Genomic DNA, 17,832 nt, shown 5'->3' with positions numbered 1-17,832 from the left:
GTGTTGTCAGTGGTTTAAAGCTACATAGTACTTTCCTGAGTAGTAGCGCTTGCTTTCAGAGGAATGCTTAGAAAAAGAACCATTTATCATGAGTCTTGTTTTATCATCTGCCCTTTAATAGCGTTCAGACTTCTCTTTAAAGTATGTTCATTCTCTTAGTAATGTTGTCAGAATAGCTGATTTTTCATTAAACAAAATCTTTGTCTGCCTGGTTTTAATATTTTATTTCTAAACTTTATTATCCCTTTGATAAACTAAGCCTCTAATGTTTTAGTTTGGAATAATCACCTGTTTGTTAGACTTTGAAGTGATGTAACGTGTTCTTTTTCAGGGAGTGACTGACTCGGAGAGAGTGGCTTTTGAGTTGTTTCCTGATGATGAGCGACAGTGCTTAAAGTGTAAAACCACTTGTTTCATGTCTGCTGTTTATTGTCCATGTAAACCTGGATTACTGGTATGCTTGTATCATGTAGAGGATCTTTGTTCCTGTCCCAGCTACAAATATAAACTGGGGTAAGCTTTAGATAGCAAATAACATTGGGTTCTGGAGATATTCATTATACATGTAGATATTGCAGACTAACAATCCAGTGCCTGTGCCGTTTTGTCAATGGTGCTAGTCTCAGTATTCTGCTTCTCACAGTCCTTTGCAAATAGAGTGCCCCCAAAACAAAGTGCCTTTTCTGTGCTCTTAGACAAAGACATTTTCTTCTCAGCATTCTGCTCTTGTTCTATAAGGGCAAAAATTACTGGATAAATTAGTTTGCTTTTTTTTATTTATAGCAACAATGTCATTGTCCCCTATATTACTTCCAGTCCTTGCAGAGTAATCTTTTATTTGTTGTTAGCTTTCTTTCCTGCTGTCACATTTTTTTTTCCTGATATTTGTTGCATCTTTGTCCTACGTGAATGTAGCTTGTGCGCTTTTTGAAGTAATTGTATGATTTAAGTGGTCTCAGGTGGAACATGGTGTGGTCATGGGTCCTATATGAACCTTAGTGCACAGTAGATTGTATCTGTGTTGTATGGGCCAGCATATCTTGATGCCTCTCCCTCCCATCCTCATGTTCCTCCCCAGTTTTTGCTCAAGTTTGAATTCTGTGTTACTTCTAGGTACCGCTACACTCTGGAGGAGCTCTATCCAATGATGAATGCACTGAAGATGCGTGCAGAATCATACAACGAATGGGCTTCCAATGTTAATGAAGCTCTGGAGGCAAAAATTAACAATAAAAGAAGTAAGAACCTTACCTTTTGTTTGCAAAACGTAATTTTAAAAGACTAATTTTTAAGTTTTTAATTCTTGAACATTAGCAAATTTTGCGTTATATGACAATGAAGGAAATTGTGTATAATTTTGTTTTAAAGTAAATACTTATCTGTTATAGTTCCAGAAATTATGCTAAGCTGTCCCTGTGTGAGAAGATTATAAATCACTTTTTCCCATGAAATTTAACTGAAGTTGAAATAGAAATATATTTAATGTGTTGTATTATTCAGCCTTACCATTTTTAAAATCCATCACAAACTTAGTTATCTTAGTATCTTTACTATCTTATGTTAACTTAATATCTTTCCCAAAAGGTCTTGTCAGTTTTAAGGCTTTGATAGAAGAATCAGAAATGAAAAAGTTTCCAGATAATGACCTCCTGCGACACCTCAGACTAGTTACACAGGATGCGGACAAGTGTGCCTCAGTTGCACAACAGCTTCTTAATGGCAAAAGACAAACCAGGTAAATGTTATTACATGTTTGCAACAAAATTGAGTCATCAGACATAGATGCCAGTGTTCTGTAAGACTTGAGAAGAAAAAAAAAAGCTTTAATTTTTGAGTCATCTTTTACAGGGGAGACCCACCTATCTGCCATTGCAATAAGTTGAACATCCTGAGCTTCCTATCTCTTCTTCTCCTCTGTTGAGCATCTGGGCAGTAAATTCTTTCAGTTGTTCCCTGAAAGGGAAAAAATGGTGTGATATTTCTAGACAGAGCAACTCCCAAGATGATACAGTCCCTTTGTGCAGTGAGAACTGAAAAACTGTCAGTGGCGCATATGTCATATTCATTACACTCTACGCCTCATAGAAAAATAAATTACCTTCACTTCCTGAGGTGATGTAGCGGGGCTCTTGTATTAGAGGTCTTGAAAAATACTTGCTCTTTCTTTGGCAGCACTTAAGTTAAATCTTCTAGACGTGTTATTTGTTCAAGGAATTTAAAGATAGGGCAGCGTTTGGGTAATACAGTCCTTGTGAACTGGATGTCTGTCTGCATGGTCTTGCTAGCACTTTCCAAGCCTGAAATGTGTTAAAAGGAGTCAGAAGATCCAGTATAGGACAAGGCCAGATCTCCTGATTGCACCAAATCTATTGTGACTGTATTGATGTACCAGCTGATGTCTCAGAAATCACAGATTGCCATCTTCTGTTGCAGATTCCCCTCCCTGACCTACATCTAGCCTCACGGGATGACAAGTTTCTAACAAAAACTTTTTTACCTATGTCTAGGACAATATCACACAAGTCCAATAATGTAATAACATGAAGTACTTCAGGGAAAACCGCTTCTCTTTTGGCCCACCTGGGCAGTTTTCACCTCTCTGCTGTTTTGAACAATGTATTTGTCAGTGTAACTTCTCTATGTCTTAGCATAACCCCACGTGTGTGCTTTCTTCGTGTTGCCTCCCTCAGCAGGAATCTTGTAGCTTGTCACTCTGTTCATGCAGCTCTTTAAAGGCTGACTTCTTAAGGACTTTGGCAGCAAAATATTCAACTATTGTTAAGACATGACTTTTGTAGCTGCACTTTCCCTTTCTAGTCATCCTTGCTTACTTCTTTGTAGCAAAGACTTAATACAAATTCACCTCTAGAGGATGAATTTCCTGTCACAGCAACAGAAAAGTTCTACAACAGGTCTACAACATTCTCTGAGTAAATCCTGTGACTCTTGCTCACCTTCTGTGTCTGTAGTACCTGAAGAAACGTAGGTGGGCTGTACTTTGATTCTTAAGGTAATAGGTGATTAAACAGCTGTAATAGATACTGTTTGGAAAATCATTCCCTCTACAGCTATCAGAATCATTCTCGTCTGGCACTAGCCTATAGATGATACTGGAAGATGACAACAGGGCAAGTAGAAAGGGATGCTCTCACTATACCCATCCCAATCCTTCACCGGGTCTCCTGGCACCTTTTCTGCATAGTAGAGACTCCAGGAGTTTAGGGACCTTGTACATCTGTATGCTCAATAACCCTGGATAATCATGGGCTTTTCTTCTGCGAATACCTTTTTTAGTTCATGTCTTCTCTGGTTATAAAAACCATCTTGTGACAATACTGCAGAGTAGGGGTGTGTGTGTATGCATACATAGATTACTTGAAAAACTTCTGCATTTTCCTGGAAGATACTGCAGAACTTAAACAAAAATAGTAAAATTCTGTAGACCTTAAAATAGCTTTGTTTTACCTGAGGCTTTGAATTCATTTTTATTTCCTCGTCTCCAGCCTAACCTAATATGGATTTTGGAACTCTCAATATTATCTTGCATATCCTTTAGAAATACCTATTCTTAACACAGAGCGGTAAACTTAATTTTATTTTATAGCATTCATATTCTAGTGGCATATCCCGCTGGGAGGTTGTTTTTCTCTTTAATTTAAATGACATTGTGGATTAAATGGAGCCAGCATTGTAAGATATTTATTTCCTTTTCTCTTCAGGATACTCAGACCTAGTTAATACTGGCTTGAGTTTAGAGAGGTTTTTAATACTAGCTGATTTGGTAACACTTATCAGCCACTCATTTGATACAAGGCTTTCGGATAAAAATGAAAATGATGATTTCAGTTTAAAGAGGATTTTTCAGAAGTGCCTACACAACCTGTGAATACAAAACCCATTCAAAATTGGGATTTGTTCTCTTTTGGTATGTGCATGGGGAGAGCTTACTACAATAGCTATTGCAACATAACTGAATAGTTTACCCACAATTGCTTTGTGTTCTGGAAAAAAGTCTAAGTTTATTCTGTAATAACTAGTGCCCGTCCAAGGCTGAGGAGTTGTTCCAGAATACTGTTTAATATGAAAGATTGTTTGCAACAATAGTTTATTCTGCTATTGCCAACATAAGTTTTCCCATGTATGTAAGCCCTAGGCTGCTTGGGTGCCTTTTGATTATTACATTGCCTATGAGTAAAGTTCAATTTACAAGAAATTATAAGCAGATTTTTGAGAAGTTTAGATTTGGTTTTAGTGGCATAGAACAAATGTTATTGTGTGCATTTGCAGGTATCGCTCTGGAGGAGGGAAATCTCAAAATCAGCTGACTGTGAACGAGCTCCGGTTGTTTGTAAGGCAGCTGTATGCTCTGCCCTGCGTCCTCAGTCAGACACCATTACTGAAGGTAACTTGGAAAATTGAATCTTGAAGCACTAAAGTGGGTAATCCAAGGAAATGGACATAAATTCTAGGCAGATGTGGTTCCTGTCTTAAAGAAGAGTCGCTTTGCTTATCTGAGGCTCAGAACCAGAAGATAACAGTGGCCCACTCCTGAACCATTCCTTGAATGTCCATAGATACAGGGTTGAGGGACCAGACAGTAACGTGTAGCTGTTTGAATCTGATCACAAGTCTGGGTAACCAGTTCAACCCAGCTTTATGACAGTGGTTTCTGAAGCTTTATCAGGTCTAGAATGTATGATTCAGATAATATATAGTGCTATTTACAGTTATTTGTTAATAGCACCATAACTCTGTGAAGGTACCTAATTCCTTAAAAAGCAGAATTTCAAAAATGCCAGACACCCAAACAGACATCTGGCATCCTTCTTAATGCTGACGTTCTTCAGCCTTCTTCATCATCCCAGAACAAAGCCAGAAAATAGCACTGATGGAACACTTATTTCCCTTTGGAGCCTTTTGCTTCTTCTGAATTTGAAACCTGTCCCTGAGTTTGAAGGTATTTTGAGTGGAATTCACTTGTATTATGATCCTCCAGCTAGTGGAGACATTATTTCTGAGGAGATGCTGATATATACTGTGTGTTGAAGATGCACTAAGTGTTCCAAATGTCAAAATAATTTGCTGGGCATGTTGTATGCTTGGCAACGTGATGCTTGCCAGGAAACTTACACTTAATGTTTAAGCTTACACTTAAATGTTTAAGAGATTTGGCAGTGCGTTTTCTTCTGTTTTGATGTTGAAATTATATATTTCAGGATCTTCTTGATCGTGTAGAAGCTTTTCAACAGCAAAGCCAAAAACTCCTTTCTGAAGAAATGCCTTGTGCTGCAGAACTCCAGGAGCTGTTGGATGTCAGCTTCGATTTTGATGTTGATTTACCCCAGCTTGCTGAGCTGCGGATACGTCTGGAACAGGCACGCTGGCTCGAGGATGTGCAACTGGCTTCCTCAGACCAAAATTCTCTTACTCTAGATGATATGAGACGTCTTATAGACTCAGGTGTTGGACTGGCTCCCTACCCGGCGGTTGAGAAAGCAATGGCAAAGCTGCAAGAGCTCCTTACTGTATCTGAACACTGGGATGACAAAGCCAGAAATCTGATAAAGGCCAGGTAGAAGCTAAATCTTACTGTTGCATTTTGTAGTTCCATAAGCTATTTAAGATGGAAATAGTTGGCTTTATGTCTGAAGGGCTTCATATAGTCCACAACATAAAGGCAAATACTTTCCCGATCCTGAAAGGAAAGGGATAGAGGTGGTAGGTGTGACTGAGTGATTTTACATGCTGGTGTTGGCTTGCAGTGTTTGTGGTGCTCCAATATCATTGGGCAAGTCCTCCTTTTGCCACAGAGGAAGGGTTTTAAGTTTTTTCTCTCCCCTCAGTAATAACACCTGTATTACTTATGCAGTGTTTGTACAGTAAGCATCGCTAGTACCAGGTATAACATCATATTTTAAGTATACCTGAACTGTATTGCAGTATTTTACATTTTGAGCTGTTTTGTATACCTAGACCACGGCAGTCGTTGAGCAGTCTTGTAGCAGCACTGAAAGAAATAGAGGAGATCCCAGCCTATCTCCCAAATGGTGTTGCACTGAAAGATGCAGTGCAGAAGGCCAAAGACTGGCTGCAGGAAGTGGAATCTTTACAGGTAGGTAACATGAGCTGTTAGCTTTTTGGGGATTGGTAGTAAGTGACATCTCAGCGAGACCTGATGCTCTAGAAATTCTGATGCTGGTGGTACAATTGCCTCTTCTGAGGCCCTGTAGAATTCATTTGCTGTTTCTGCAGCTGTATCGTAGCGGCATTTCACATATCGTAGTGTTGAGAGGTATGGCCTCATTAAGCGTGCTCAGTCTCAAAGCTGTTTCTTGTTCTATTGGTTATGGTCAGCTTTTGATTTCATAGATTAAAGTACTTGTAATTTAATATAGTGCTGCCAGAATTTGGAAATGGAAGTTAGTTGGCTTCTTCCTCCTTCGTTGTTTCTTCTATCCCTTTCTATTTTTGAAACTCCTTCCAGCCTTGCGTGATTTCAGTTTTCATGTTTGCACTCTGAAATAAGTCTTTGAATGAGCAAAAAAAAAGTGTCCTCTAAAGAGAAAGATCTGTACAAGTCTTTACTTGGCTTCTGGGACTTCTCACTTGAAGACCTTTTTGACCTTTCAGATGGTTTTCTTTGAGGATCCAATTTCCTTTCATGTGTTTTCAGGTCTTTTGCTTATTTACAGTTCAGTGGCAGCTTAACTCTCCTTCCTTCTCACTGCCCACTTCCTTTCTCATGTTAGCGCTGTTGTTTGTGCAGCCAGACACTGCTCATTCAAGCCCAAGTGAATAATTGTAGGCTGGACCATCTCTTTGAAGTGGTTCACGTCTCAGGCCTCACAAGTCCTGGTGCAAGGGGTTGATGTACAGATGATGAAAGGGTTGGTCTGTGATTGCAGTGATGTCACATTTCGACATAAATGGCCAAATGATTTCTGAAGTTTTCATTTGTTGTTATGTTTTTTCCATGAAGTGAGCTCTAACCTGGCAATAATTTTCTCAGGCCAATCTGACTTGAATTGGGATTTTTAATGAGTCAAGGCATTTTTAATTAAAAAAAAAATTCTTAGGCTTTAAATTTTTGAAGGAACAAAGTTTGTATTCGGAGTTCACTAACTTTAAGGGTTACCTTGAGAAGTAATTTTTCTTGGTATTGGTTAATTTCATATTTTAGACTCTGAAAATTCTGCCTACTGAATATGGAAAAATGTGTTTGTATGTGCCAAGAATTTTTGCACAGTTTGAGTCTTGTGTAAATGCCTAAGGTCACTGTGACTTGCTGACAGCTCATGGTATCTGTTGTTTGAGGTTGGCTGCTAGAGATGTCAGGGTTGTTCTGGATGAATGGTTCTCAAGTCCCAAATCACTGCCTATTTTAGAAATTACCTCTTGGTCCTGCTCTACTGCTGACCTTGGAACTCTGTTGCCTTAAGCATCAGATGCCACGTGAATGAACAGAGGTCACTTTCAAGTGGCAAATTGGATATTTGAAATTCTTCCTTGCTCTTGGCATACTGAGGAGTGGCTTGGATTTGCCTTCTGGGTCTATTTTGAAATTAATTTAATTTTCTACTGGGAATGCAGATTGTTAGACTGGGGGCTTGGCTATATTGTTCAGTCTTTTTTTTTTTAACTGTCATTTGTTAAGTGTTTTTTTAACTTCTATTAGTTTTGTCTGTGTACTTAATGGCTAGAGTATGAGCAGCTCAAATGTTGAAATAACGGGTACAAAAGTGATGAAAGTGTCTAAGCAATAAATTCTCTATCTTCAGTTAATTTAAATAATTTACTGTGATTCATACTATGTCTTCTGTACATCAAGCATTTCCTCATTTATAATCTGACAGGTTGGAGGTCGTGTGCCGGTACTGGACACGTTAGTGGAACTGGTCACAAGAGGTCGATCTATTCCAGTGCACCTGGACTACCTGCTGAGGCTTGAGTCCTTGGTGTCAGAAGTTCAGGCATGGAAGGAGTGTGCAGCTAACACATTTCTGTGCGAGAATTCCCCTTATTCTCTTCTGGAGGTAAGAGATCTCAGCTCTGGATTAGACCACCATTCATATTACAGCAAAAGCACATCTGAGTTGTGGTATTAACTCATCAAATAGCAATAAATATTAAGTTTTAGGATTATATTACCTATCCTAAAGTTACTTAATTGATCTATGCTTTTCATGTTAATTTTAAACTTTGAAAATGGTTAAGATTTAGCTTTTACTTTCTATTCTTTTTAATAAGCGGGTGGTGTGAGAATCCTGTTCCACAGTAACATTTCCAAGAGGAGTATAGGAAGACTGCAAATTTGTGTCACTGAACTTACTTCAGTGTGTCAGGCTGCAGCAGCTGGAGTGTAGATCTGTATCTCATTTGTCCACCACAGTTGTGATGACTGCAGGGCTTTTTGGCTGGGTAAGGCTGAAGTTGTAGGTGCTTCAGCTGTCCCTCTGCATGTGTGTCAAAATCTGCGGTTCTTGAGCAATCCACACTTTATAGCCTACACAGAACCCCTCTTCCATCTCAACCTTCCTTTCTCCATTAGGACTGGGGAATGAGATACAGCTCGTGAAGCCCCGTGCTGTGTTTCAGGGCTTCCAGCTTAAATTGCATGGAAGGAAGCTGTTCAGTGCATCAGTTGTCTCATGTCCCAGCAGGCTGAGTGAAATATCCAGGTGTTTGCAGTCTGCCCATTGTATAAAATTGATTTTTTAACCTTCCAGCTCTCCCTGTTTTCCAGATAACCTCACCCTAGTCTCCCAAATCTTTGATGGAAAAAAATGCAGGAATCCCTGTTGTATGTGGCTGTGTGAAGGCCAGATGAATGCATTACAAATGTTGCAGACAATGCTGCTTTCCTGTTCACTAGGTATTATGTCCCCGGTGTGATATTGGAATATTGAATCTTAAAAGAAAGCAGAAGAAGCTGAAGGAGCCAGTGCCAAGTGGGAAGAAGAAAAGCACTAAGCTAGAGAGCTTGAGTGACTTAGAAAGAGCTCTTTCTGAGAGCAAAGACACTGCATCTGCGGTATGTGACTCTTTTTTTTTTTTTGAAATGCAGTTCCTTGGAAGTTCTTTGAATGTTTGTATTTGCCTCACGTGCAGGAGTGTTGCCTTTCACTCCTTTCTGCTTGTTCTGCTGTTTTCAGAAGATTGTGCAGAGGTCTCCCCATTTCAAGTAAGCAAGGTTTCTTAAGAAATTACATCTCTTTCTCTGAACTCCCTTTTAGATGGCTACGCTCGGGGAAGCCCGGTTAAAGGAGATGGAAGCGCTGCGGTCTCTCCGAGCAGCAAATGAAGTGAAGGTGCTGTCTAATGAAGAGGATGCAGAACTGAAAGTCTGTCTGTGCCAGAAGGAGCCGGCTGCTCCGATGATTCAGTGTGAGCTCTGCAGAGGGTTCTTCCACACCAGCTGTGTTTCGGTGCCCAACATTTTGCAGGGACCTCGTGTATGGCTCTGTCCACACTGTCATCGATCAGAAAAACCACCTTTAGAAAAAATCTTGCCATTGCTGGCCTCCTTGCAGCGTATCCGTGTGAGGCTTCCCGAGGGGGATGCCTTACGGTATATGATAGAGAGAACTGTGAACTGGCAGCACAGAGCACAACAAATGTTATATTCAGGGAATCTAAAACTTATACAAGACAAAGTTGGCTCAGGATTGTTGTACAACAGATGGCAAGCCACAGCAGGCCATTTGCCAGAGACAAATAAGGTAAGACTGAGTGCTTCAGGGTTTCCTGGCTGTGGGTGGTATGTGGTCAGCAAGAACAGTCTTAAACACCTCTCTTGTTTTTTGGGAATGTTGTATCTGCTCACAAATACTGGCGAGACAGATTGTTTGTGCGTTCCTTTACAAATATAAGGACTTAGTCTTTTGTCTTGACAGTTAGCCAGGGTGTGCATATCCTCCAGCAACAGCTTGGTGTTCTTTTTCTGCTGGAGTCCTAAGAACAATTACTCGTAAAGGGCCTATTTTTCCTTCTCCTTTTCCCTGCTTCTTTGATTTAATATGACACCATTAACATTAATATGACAGTCGCTGAAGCTATTGTTTCGAAGAGCTCTCAGTATTCAATTAGTCTTTATATTCTTTTCTTACAAGTATTTGAATATAATCTTAATGTTGAGAATTAGTAGCAGAGGCATCAACCTTCCAGTTTATAACAAGCTTAGAACTCAGATAAGGTTGTTTGCAGCAGGGTGTCCTCATCCACTGCTGCTCCTTCTCCTTATCACTTATGCTAGAATTCCCAAGGGGAATCTTGGCTAATGCTACCCCGAGTTAAGCTGCAGTAAGTGTTTTAGGTGTGATCTCGAGGGAATTAGAAGCTGCCTCCAGTAAAGAGATCTCTCAGAAAAAAAAGGGCAAGGAAAGTGGGTTAAGCTTTCTAGCTTTCTTGAGATAATAAATGCATTAAAAAAAAAAAAGTGAAATAAAAGACCTGTGCAGCCTAAAGAATATAAAATACCTTGAAGTTAAATGCGCTGTTGCTCTCATGTTTTTACTGAGAAATGTTACTTCTGCTAGTTGAACCCTGCTGAAGATGGTCTGTGTTGGTGTTTTCATGCTCACTTTAGATATAAAATGCCATGCGTGCTCAAGGAGATGTTGAGGCTGCTTCTCACATAACGCTGTGATAACAAGTTGCCTGTGTTGACCACATTTCTTGAACAGACAAGCCTAACTTTAGAAATCAAAGCTGTATTTAGGCACCCAGGAGAATTTTTCTGGTAATTTAGAGTATAAAAAGTATATTTTACTAGGCCAACTTTTATGGTTGATAAAGCTGGGCAACACTGTGGGCATGTAACCGATGTTTGGGGCAGAAATAGAAAACAGGCTGGTTTTATTAACGTAGCTTTATTAGCTCAGTGTGGCACCACATCACAGGTCCACTCCAGCTCAGTACAAGCTCTGAGCCAAAGCCACAGTCTCGACGGACTTGAGGTTTTTCTCCTTTGAATCAAGGCTCTCAGCACTGCTCTCTTGTCCCATAACAATTGTTTTCCCTGGTTCTCCAGGGTAATCCAACACTTGTTCCCCAGAGGTGCTCATAGCAATCCACTGGAGTTGGGTTTCTTTGGCACTGGCCAAAGTGAAGAGCATTTAACTGAGTTTGAGAAATTGATTTGAAAAACAGTTGTGAGCAGCTGGAGGTGTGAGCCAGATTTTGAAAGGGGCCCAAACACTTGGGCAGTGAGGTAATGATTGTTTGGGAGGCATCAGGTGAGACATTTGGAAGTAGCTTGGCAGATTAGGGAGACAACTGCCATGGAGCATCCTGAATGTGACACCTAAGGGACCTTTTAGCTTTACCATTGGCATGTCTTCTGCATGTGTTGATGTAAGGAAAAGTTCTTCAAAACAGCTTGGTATCTCACTAGATCATGACAGATCACTTTCTGTGAGAAATGACTTTTGTATTACGAACAAGAGAAAGGATAATATTTACAACTTCAGAGCTGAAGCTCTTGCTTCCACAATTTGTTGGTTTATTCCTACAGTGACTGTGTAGTCTCTGCTCCACGGGCAGAGCATGCTGTTTCCTGCAGTAGGTCTAGATTCTGATCTTGTGGAAATTTTAATTCACAGTGAAGAATTCTGACAATAAAGTTGCTCTTGCCTATTTGCAGGTTTAGGATGAAGGATTTAGGTGTAACAGATGGAACATTTTGCAGGAATGCAAGCCTTAAGGAATTGCAAGAGAAACAAATTCAAATTTTTGCAGCTATTTGACACTTCAAAATTAAATGTGTACTGAAAATATCTATGCATTATGTTATGTTTTGTTTTTTTCTAGGTTTCCCAAACAATTGGAGCTATGTCATTCTCCATGCCTCATGACTGGGATAACAGAACCATATATTTACATTCTCCATTTTCTACAGGACAGCAATGCATCCCACTTCATGGTTTGTAATCTTCACTTTGATATTTATTTTGTTTTATTTATTTTTTTCATGCGTTTGATAGAGAATAGAGAGTGTCCTGGTCAATAGGAGTTGGCTACGGCAGGGAGGCACAGAATTGAGCAGCAGTGTGTCTGCTTCTCTATTCCCTCAGGAGCTTTGGAACTTCATGTCCCATTTGGCAGACAGGTAAATTCTTGGTACAGATTTCCCATGTGTGTGATGAGAAGATGTGGCATGGTAGGACAAGAGGCATCAGCAGACAGCTGGCCCCTTCCCACATGCACAGAAGTGAGCTGAAGCCAGCCAAGCAGGTTGCAGGATACGGAAGTGGATGGGAGAGGATTTGGGAAGAAAGAGACCATTGAAATCGTAGGAACTGGATAGGAAAAACATAGGCATAGGGAAGTAGTGCTGGAGACAACAGGATGCTTATTCCATAGGATGCAGGTCCACATACGTTTGCTTGCAGCATGGCTGTTACAGCCACAGAGACTTTTGAGTTCTTCCTTAGCTGTTGTGGCTGCACTGTGCTGTTCGGTACAGTTCTGCACACTCCTAGCTCAGACTTTGTGTATTTTGGACTAACCCAGACATGGTAGAAGTGACATCACTGTAGGACTGCAAGAAGCTGATGGCAGTTTTTTCTCTTGATGCATAATGCTACAGGGACCCTGGTCTGTCCTTACCTTCATGTTTTCGAGTCAGTGCAGCTTAATCCATAGTAAGACTACACAAAATATTTACTACAGTTTAATGTAAAATGAAGCAGAGCAGTCCTTTGGCTACCAAGTTTAACTGTGCAGGCCTTATTTGAGTTTCCTGGCATGCTGTATTAAAGAGTTATTAAATAGAGATTTTGACGTACCCTAGCTGTGTCTATTTCAAAAGCTTGATGCAAGTTTTGGAAGCTTCGTTGTAGTAGTAGCTGGTGGCTGTACAGCAGGAATCAGTTGCAAGGTTCATCTCCTCAGCTTTTCTTCCTTTCCCCTCTTGGCTTCACTTACAAATTCCACTCAGTTTGTTCATCTCATCCGCTTGTTTTGTAGTGAGATCATTACACTTCTTGTATTTTCAGAGGAAGGGGAAATTGCCAATAATGATGGCAGTGTTTTACCCTAGAACCAGCAAGAAATGGAAGCGTGGAGGGGTACTGAGTCACTGTACTGTTCAGTAACTTCTGTGGATGCCTTTATCTCTTTTTAACCCTGCTGTTAAAAATGAGCAGTGAAGAGGGAACAGATAAGAGTTAATCTGTAGAGTTGCAGATGAAAAAAAAAACAAACTGTGAAAGACTTTTTTTTTTTTTATGTGCTACCGGAGAAGGATTTTCATTATCTGTGCATTTCTCATCAGTGCTGACATGGAAGAATTCCTTTTCTTCTCTCTCTTTCATAATAGTCATTAGCACAGAGCTGGATGAGCTGATGATGGAAGCCCAGCTGCTACAGGTTTCTCTGCCTGAAATACAGGAGCTGTACCAGATCCTATTCACAAAGCAAAGCCCCACTTCACAAACAGAGCAGAAGTCATCAGTTGGACCGACAAATGAAAAGGCAAGTGTCTGAAAACAGCAATGAGATTGGGGTCACTTGGGAGTAGAGGTGTAGTCCCAAAGCTGGGAAAAAAATATATATTTGACTGCCAGAACATAATAGTTTTACAATGAGGTTTGTGTGTGTGTACTTCCATGACGAACCTAAGTTAGTTGTATACTTAACAGCTTGTCAAAATACCTTCCCAACAGAATGAATGTTGCCGGGGAAAAAAGGATGGAATTAGTTACATGGAAAGAAAACTAAAGCGGCGTTTTGAGAGAGAGAGCTTCTGTGATGAGAAGAGAGCAAGGGTAAAAAAAATGAGAACACCCAAAAAGAAGAAACTGAAACTGAATCACTCAAGGGATCTCTGCACTAACAAACTGGAGAGAGAGCGTGAGCGACTCTTCGAGATGCAGCGTTCCAGTGAAAGCCACTTGTTTCCCTCAGATATGTCATTCTCTGAGCAGGAGGACTCTGAGGATGAAGATGCCATCTGCCCTGCTGTGAACTGTCTCCAGCCTGAGGGAGATGAGGTCAGTAAAGACAAACCCACTGTGGTGTTCTGAATGCTGGGATCTGGAACATTCAGCTGCACTGAAAATGTTTTGTCTACGAAACACTGTTCACAAAGAGGGCATGAGGTATTTAGAAATCCAGAGGCGTTGTCTGCTGTTGTTGGACACCTTTAGTAATGATCCTTCCCACCTTCTCCAAGAATAACTAGAATTGGGGAAGGTGGGTGGACATCAAAACATCTGCATGGAGTTTTGGAAGAAGGAGATGGGGATGTGCAGGCACATCCACTGTGCTCTTGAAATACGAGTGTAGAAAGACTGTGGATTGCATTTTCTATGGATAGAGACAGCGCCTTAAAGTTCTGCATAGGTCTATCCATACTGAAGAGGGGAGAAGAGGGACATTGCCGGATGCTTGGGACAGCCAGTTATCAGCCATAAACTTCCTATAGGTGGGAAAACAGGAGGGATAAAAGAAGTGTGCCCTTCTCTCAGCTTCAGAGGAGCTGGACTACAGCAGTCCAGAAAGTGGTGAGCACAAGATGAGTATCCAGCAGTACCCAGTCATAGAATGGCGTGTTCTGTACTCATTTAAATAGATGAAGAGCTGAAAAATAGCTAGTGAATGCTGTATTTGTCTGGTCCTTCTCTGAACCCTGCTGTATCTGTTCTCCATTAGGTGGATTGGGTCCAGTGCGATGGCAGCTGCAACCAGTGGTTCCACCAGGTGTGCGTGGGCATCTCTCCAGAAATGGCAGAGAAGGAGGACTACATCTGCATCAGCTGCACTGGGAAGGACTCTCAGTATCGGAAGTAAAACTCCCCATAAACCATTCAGAACTTGAGTAAAGAAGGTTATCAGAGTTTTCCAATAAAGCCACAGGGGCTGGTTTAAGAACCAGATTGCAAATGGTGCTACTTCTATCCTCATGGGATCATTTTCCAGAACTCAAAACAATTTTTGACACTTTTGTATTTTTCCCTTGATCTTTGTGGTTGTTGAGGTTTGAGAAGCTGACTGTTTAGCAGGGGTTCCCACCAATTTGGAAGGCATTTGAAACATGCACCTTTTATTGTACAGCATTAAATTACCTCTCTGGGATTTACCGGCATATTTAATTCAGCTTGGTTTAGGTGCAAAAAAACCTGCACCATGGATTTTCCAATAAATCCTCTTTTGAGGAAATCCCTGTTTACTCTGTTAACTCTTTGGAGACTTTAGGTTTTTTTCCACTTTGTTTTTCGTAGACTAGGTTTATTTATCTGAGCAATAACTTCTATGTCTGGTTTCAGTGACTGGAATGACAATTCTGAACAGCGTGTTGCTTTTAGCATTGGTTGATGTACAGAAAGCAAATGTTAGATCCTAGAGTCACTGATGGCCCAGTGACGTAGAAGACAGGAGAGAAAAAAAAAAAAAGCTCTGTAAAGTAATTGCCACAGCTGTATTTTGGCTTTCTCCTTTTTTGGGTAGCTTGTATCAAATGTTGCAGTTTATATTGTGGAATAAACCCCTGGTTATGTTATAAAATTAAATGTTGGTGTTTTTAGAGAGCTTGAAATGCAGTTTCATTTCCCTCTGGATAGATCTTGGTCAATGGGTTCTTATATTCAAGAGAATTCCCTCTTAAAGGAGAAAAAAAAAAGCAACGGTATTTTCTTACCTTTTATACTCAGGTTCTTACATCAAAAAAAAAAAAAGTTTTTCAAGTCTTTTCAAAGTTTCTCCAAAACTGGTTATTTACAGGTTGGGTGAACAGAGGGTCACGACTGCAGTTTGGCAGGTGAAGGAGTGGGCAGTTGGCTCAGGTGGCAAAGGTGCAGAGCAGCTCCTCCTGCCAGCGTGGTGCAGCTGCCTCCTGCAAGAAGGATTCTCCCTGCCACAGGTATTGCAGCTGGCCCATGCTTGTTGGCAGTCCACAGAGTGCTCCCTCATTCCTTTCAGCTGCTTCTGCTCGTGTTTGGGCTAAAAGCCTGAGGAATGAGGAGATTTCTGGCCAGGTTATGATTCCATCAAAGGCTGTGTTTGAGGACCTTAATGTGGGGAAAGAAGGGGACGGTGTAGCTGATGGCAGTAAGGAGGAGGAGAAAGGAATAAAATAACCAAGTGCACTATGCCCAGAGCTCCTCCAGGCCTGGAGGGAGAGGAGAGGCACAGGAAAGGGACAAAAAGCAAGTGGAGTCAGGAGCACAGGGAAGGAGCAGCAGTAGCAACAGCCTTGGAGGGGACAAGACCTCTAAGAATAAGTTATTTTTCTGAGCCCAAAAGCTTTGAATTTGAAGCACCTGGGGCTTACTGGAGAGCAAATGCTAATGCAGAATATAGCTGCTCCTTTGGGAGAGGACCGATGCCAGTGATGGGGCTGATTGTCTGCCAAGGGTGAAACTTAGAAGTCCTAGAAGATGGGAGGTGTAGGAGATGTTTGTATCAGAGAGAGCACTCTTAGGACATCCTGTCGCCACCAGAAATGTGGCAGTGTTGGTATTCCCTCAGTTCATCAGCAAGAGGAAATGGCTGGTAAACTTTTTTTCTACAATTTTTAGACCTTTCCCCTGCAGCAACAATGTGCAGGTTCTGGGCACAGTGCAAAGCCCTCGAGCAGTGCGTGGCTGATAACGACGTGGTGGATGTGTGAGTGAGAACTGTGTAGCAATTAGATTTCCTAGTTGGTTTTTTTTTGTTTGTTAGCTTTGTTGGTTGGGTTTTGGGGAGATGTCTTTTGTTGTTTTTTCTGTTGGTTTTACTCCTTTAGTTATGCTTTCTAGTCTCATGTTAATTTTTAACTGTTCTAGATTCTTCTGCATTAAATCATAGATGATTTGTCTAAAATGGGCAGAGGCAGTCAGCCTGACCACACTTACAGCAGTTAAATGTGTGTATACTTTCCCATTATGACTTCATCCTTTACTGTAATTGTCAAAAGAATGTTTTGTGATAAGAAATCTTTGTGCAATGCCAAGATAACAATCCAAGCTGTGGAAAAAGAACTGATCTGTAGTGTCATCCTTTTAAAGAAGGTAGATGAACAAACTTGAAGGAGCTTGCACAGTGTTCTGATGTAGCTGAAAATGTTACCAAGTTTTCTCTCATGGTATTCCTTTTATTTTTATTTCCATTAAAGAGATGGCTGTTTAAAAAGAAGTGCCATAAGAAATATGATGCAATTAAGGACCAAGAAAAAGTTGTGATTTTATTGATGGTTCTGACTACAAAATTTCTCATCAGGCTCAATGAATGCAACGGACTTGGGAGTGCTCTGACCTCCACCCCCTCGTTAGCCCACAAGAGCAGAGCTGCCTGTGGGCCACTCTTTGGCTCTGGCAGGCTGTTTAGTATACAAAAGTGGGATTTAGGGTCTTCGTGACTCCAGCAGACATTGGAGATGCCCTGGATCTGGAACCAAGCACAGAAAAGTAGGCTGCCCTTGTGAGGCTCCACCTGGAGTCCTGCATCCAGGTTTGGGGCCCCCAGCACCAGAAGGATGTGGGGCTGTTAGAGCGAGCCCAGAGGAGGGCTGCAAAGATGATCAGAGCTGAGGCTGCTCAGCCCGGAGAAGACAAGGCTCAGGGGGTGACCTCACTGTGGCCTTTCAGTACTTAAAAGATTTATAAAAAGATGGAGAAGGACTCCTTGCTCAGGTAGGTAATGATAGAACAAGGGGGAATGGTCTTAAACTAAAAGAGGATAGATTTAGATTAGACGTTAGGAGGAAATCCTTCATGATGGGAGGAAGATGGGAAACTGGTCACCAGGCTGGTCACTGTGTGCTCTGCTTCACAGCGATGGCTCGGTGACTGCGTGGATTGGCAGCTGTGGATCTCTGCAGAAGGATTCTTCTGGAGGTGGCAAAAGAGATGT

General features: G+C 41.1%; 1 protein-coding gene across 2 annotated transcripts in view; it reads left to right on the top strand.

Annotated features, from left to right (window-relative positions):
* Window positions 1-15,523, top strand: part of KDM5B (lysine demethylase 5B) — a 49,144-nt gene extending 33,621 nt beyond the window's left edge. For both annotated transcript variants that reach the window (XM_027444941.3, XM_072028405.1), the window contains exons 15-27: window positions 332-513; window positions 1,114-1,238; window positions 1,585-1,735; window positions 4,288-4,402; window positions 5,217-5,572; window positions 5,974-6,112; window positions 7,854-8,033; window positions 8,873-9,031; window positions 9,234-9,719; window positions 11,809-11,920; window positions 13,319-13,473; window positions 13,665-13,991; window positions 14,653-15,523. In XM_027444941.3, the coding sequence (XP_027300742.1) occupies window positions 332-513; window positions 1,114-1,238; window positions 1,585-1,735; window positions 4,288-4,402; window positions 5,217-5,572; window positions 5,974-6,112; window positions 7,854-8,033; window positions 8,873-9,031; window positions 9,234-9,719; window positions 11,809-11,920; window positions 13,319-13,473; window positions 13,665-13,991; window positions 14,653-14,790 (2,625 nt within the window). In that variant the 3' untranslated portion in view covers window positions 14,791-15,523. The remainder of the gene's footprint in view (window positions 1-331; window positions 514-1,113; window positions 1,239-1,584; window positions 1,736-4,287; window positions 4,403-5,216; window positions 5,573-5,973; window positions 6,113-7,853; window positions 8,034-8,872; window positions 9,032-9,233; window positions 9,720-11,808; window positions 11,921-13,318; window positions 13,474-13,664; window positions 13,992-14,652) is intronic.
* The last annotated feature ends 2,309 nt before the right edge of the window (window positions 15,524-17,832 follow it).

Source organism: Anas platyrhynchos, chromosome 27 (assembly GCF_047663525.1).
Source record: "Anas platyrhynchos isolate ZD024472 breed Pekin duck chromosome 27, IASCAAS_PekinDuck_T2T, whole genome shotgun sequence".
NCBI classification, from domain to species: domain Eukaryota; kingdom Metazoa; phylum Chordata; class Aves; order Anseriformes; family Anatidae; genus Anas; species Anas platyrhynchos.
Note: the sequence above shows the minus strand (reverse complement) of the source record. Positions and strands in the feature narration are given on the sequence as shown.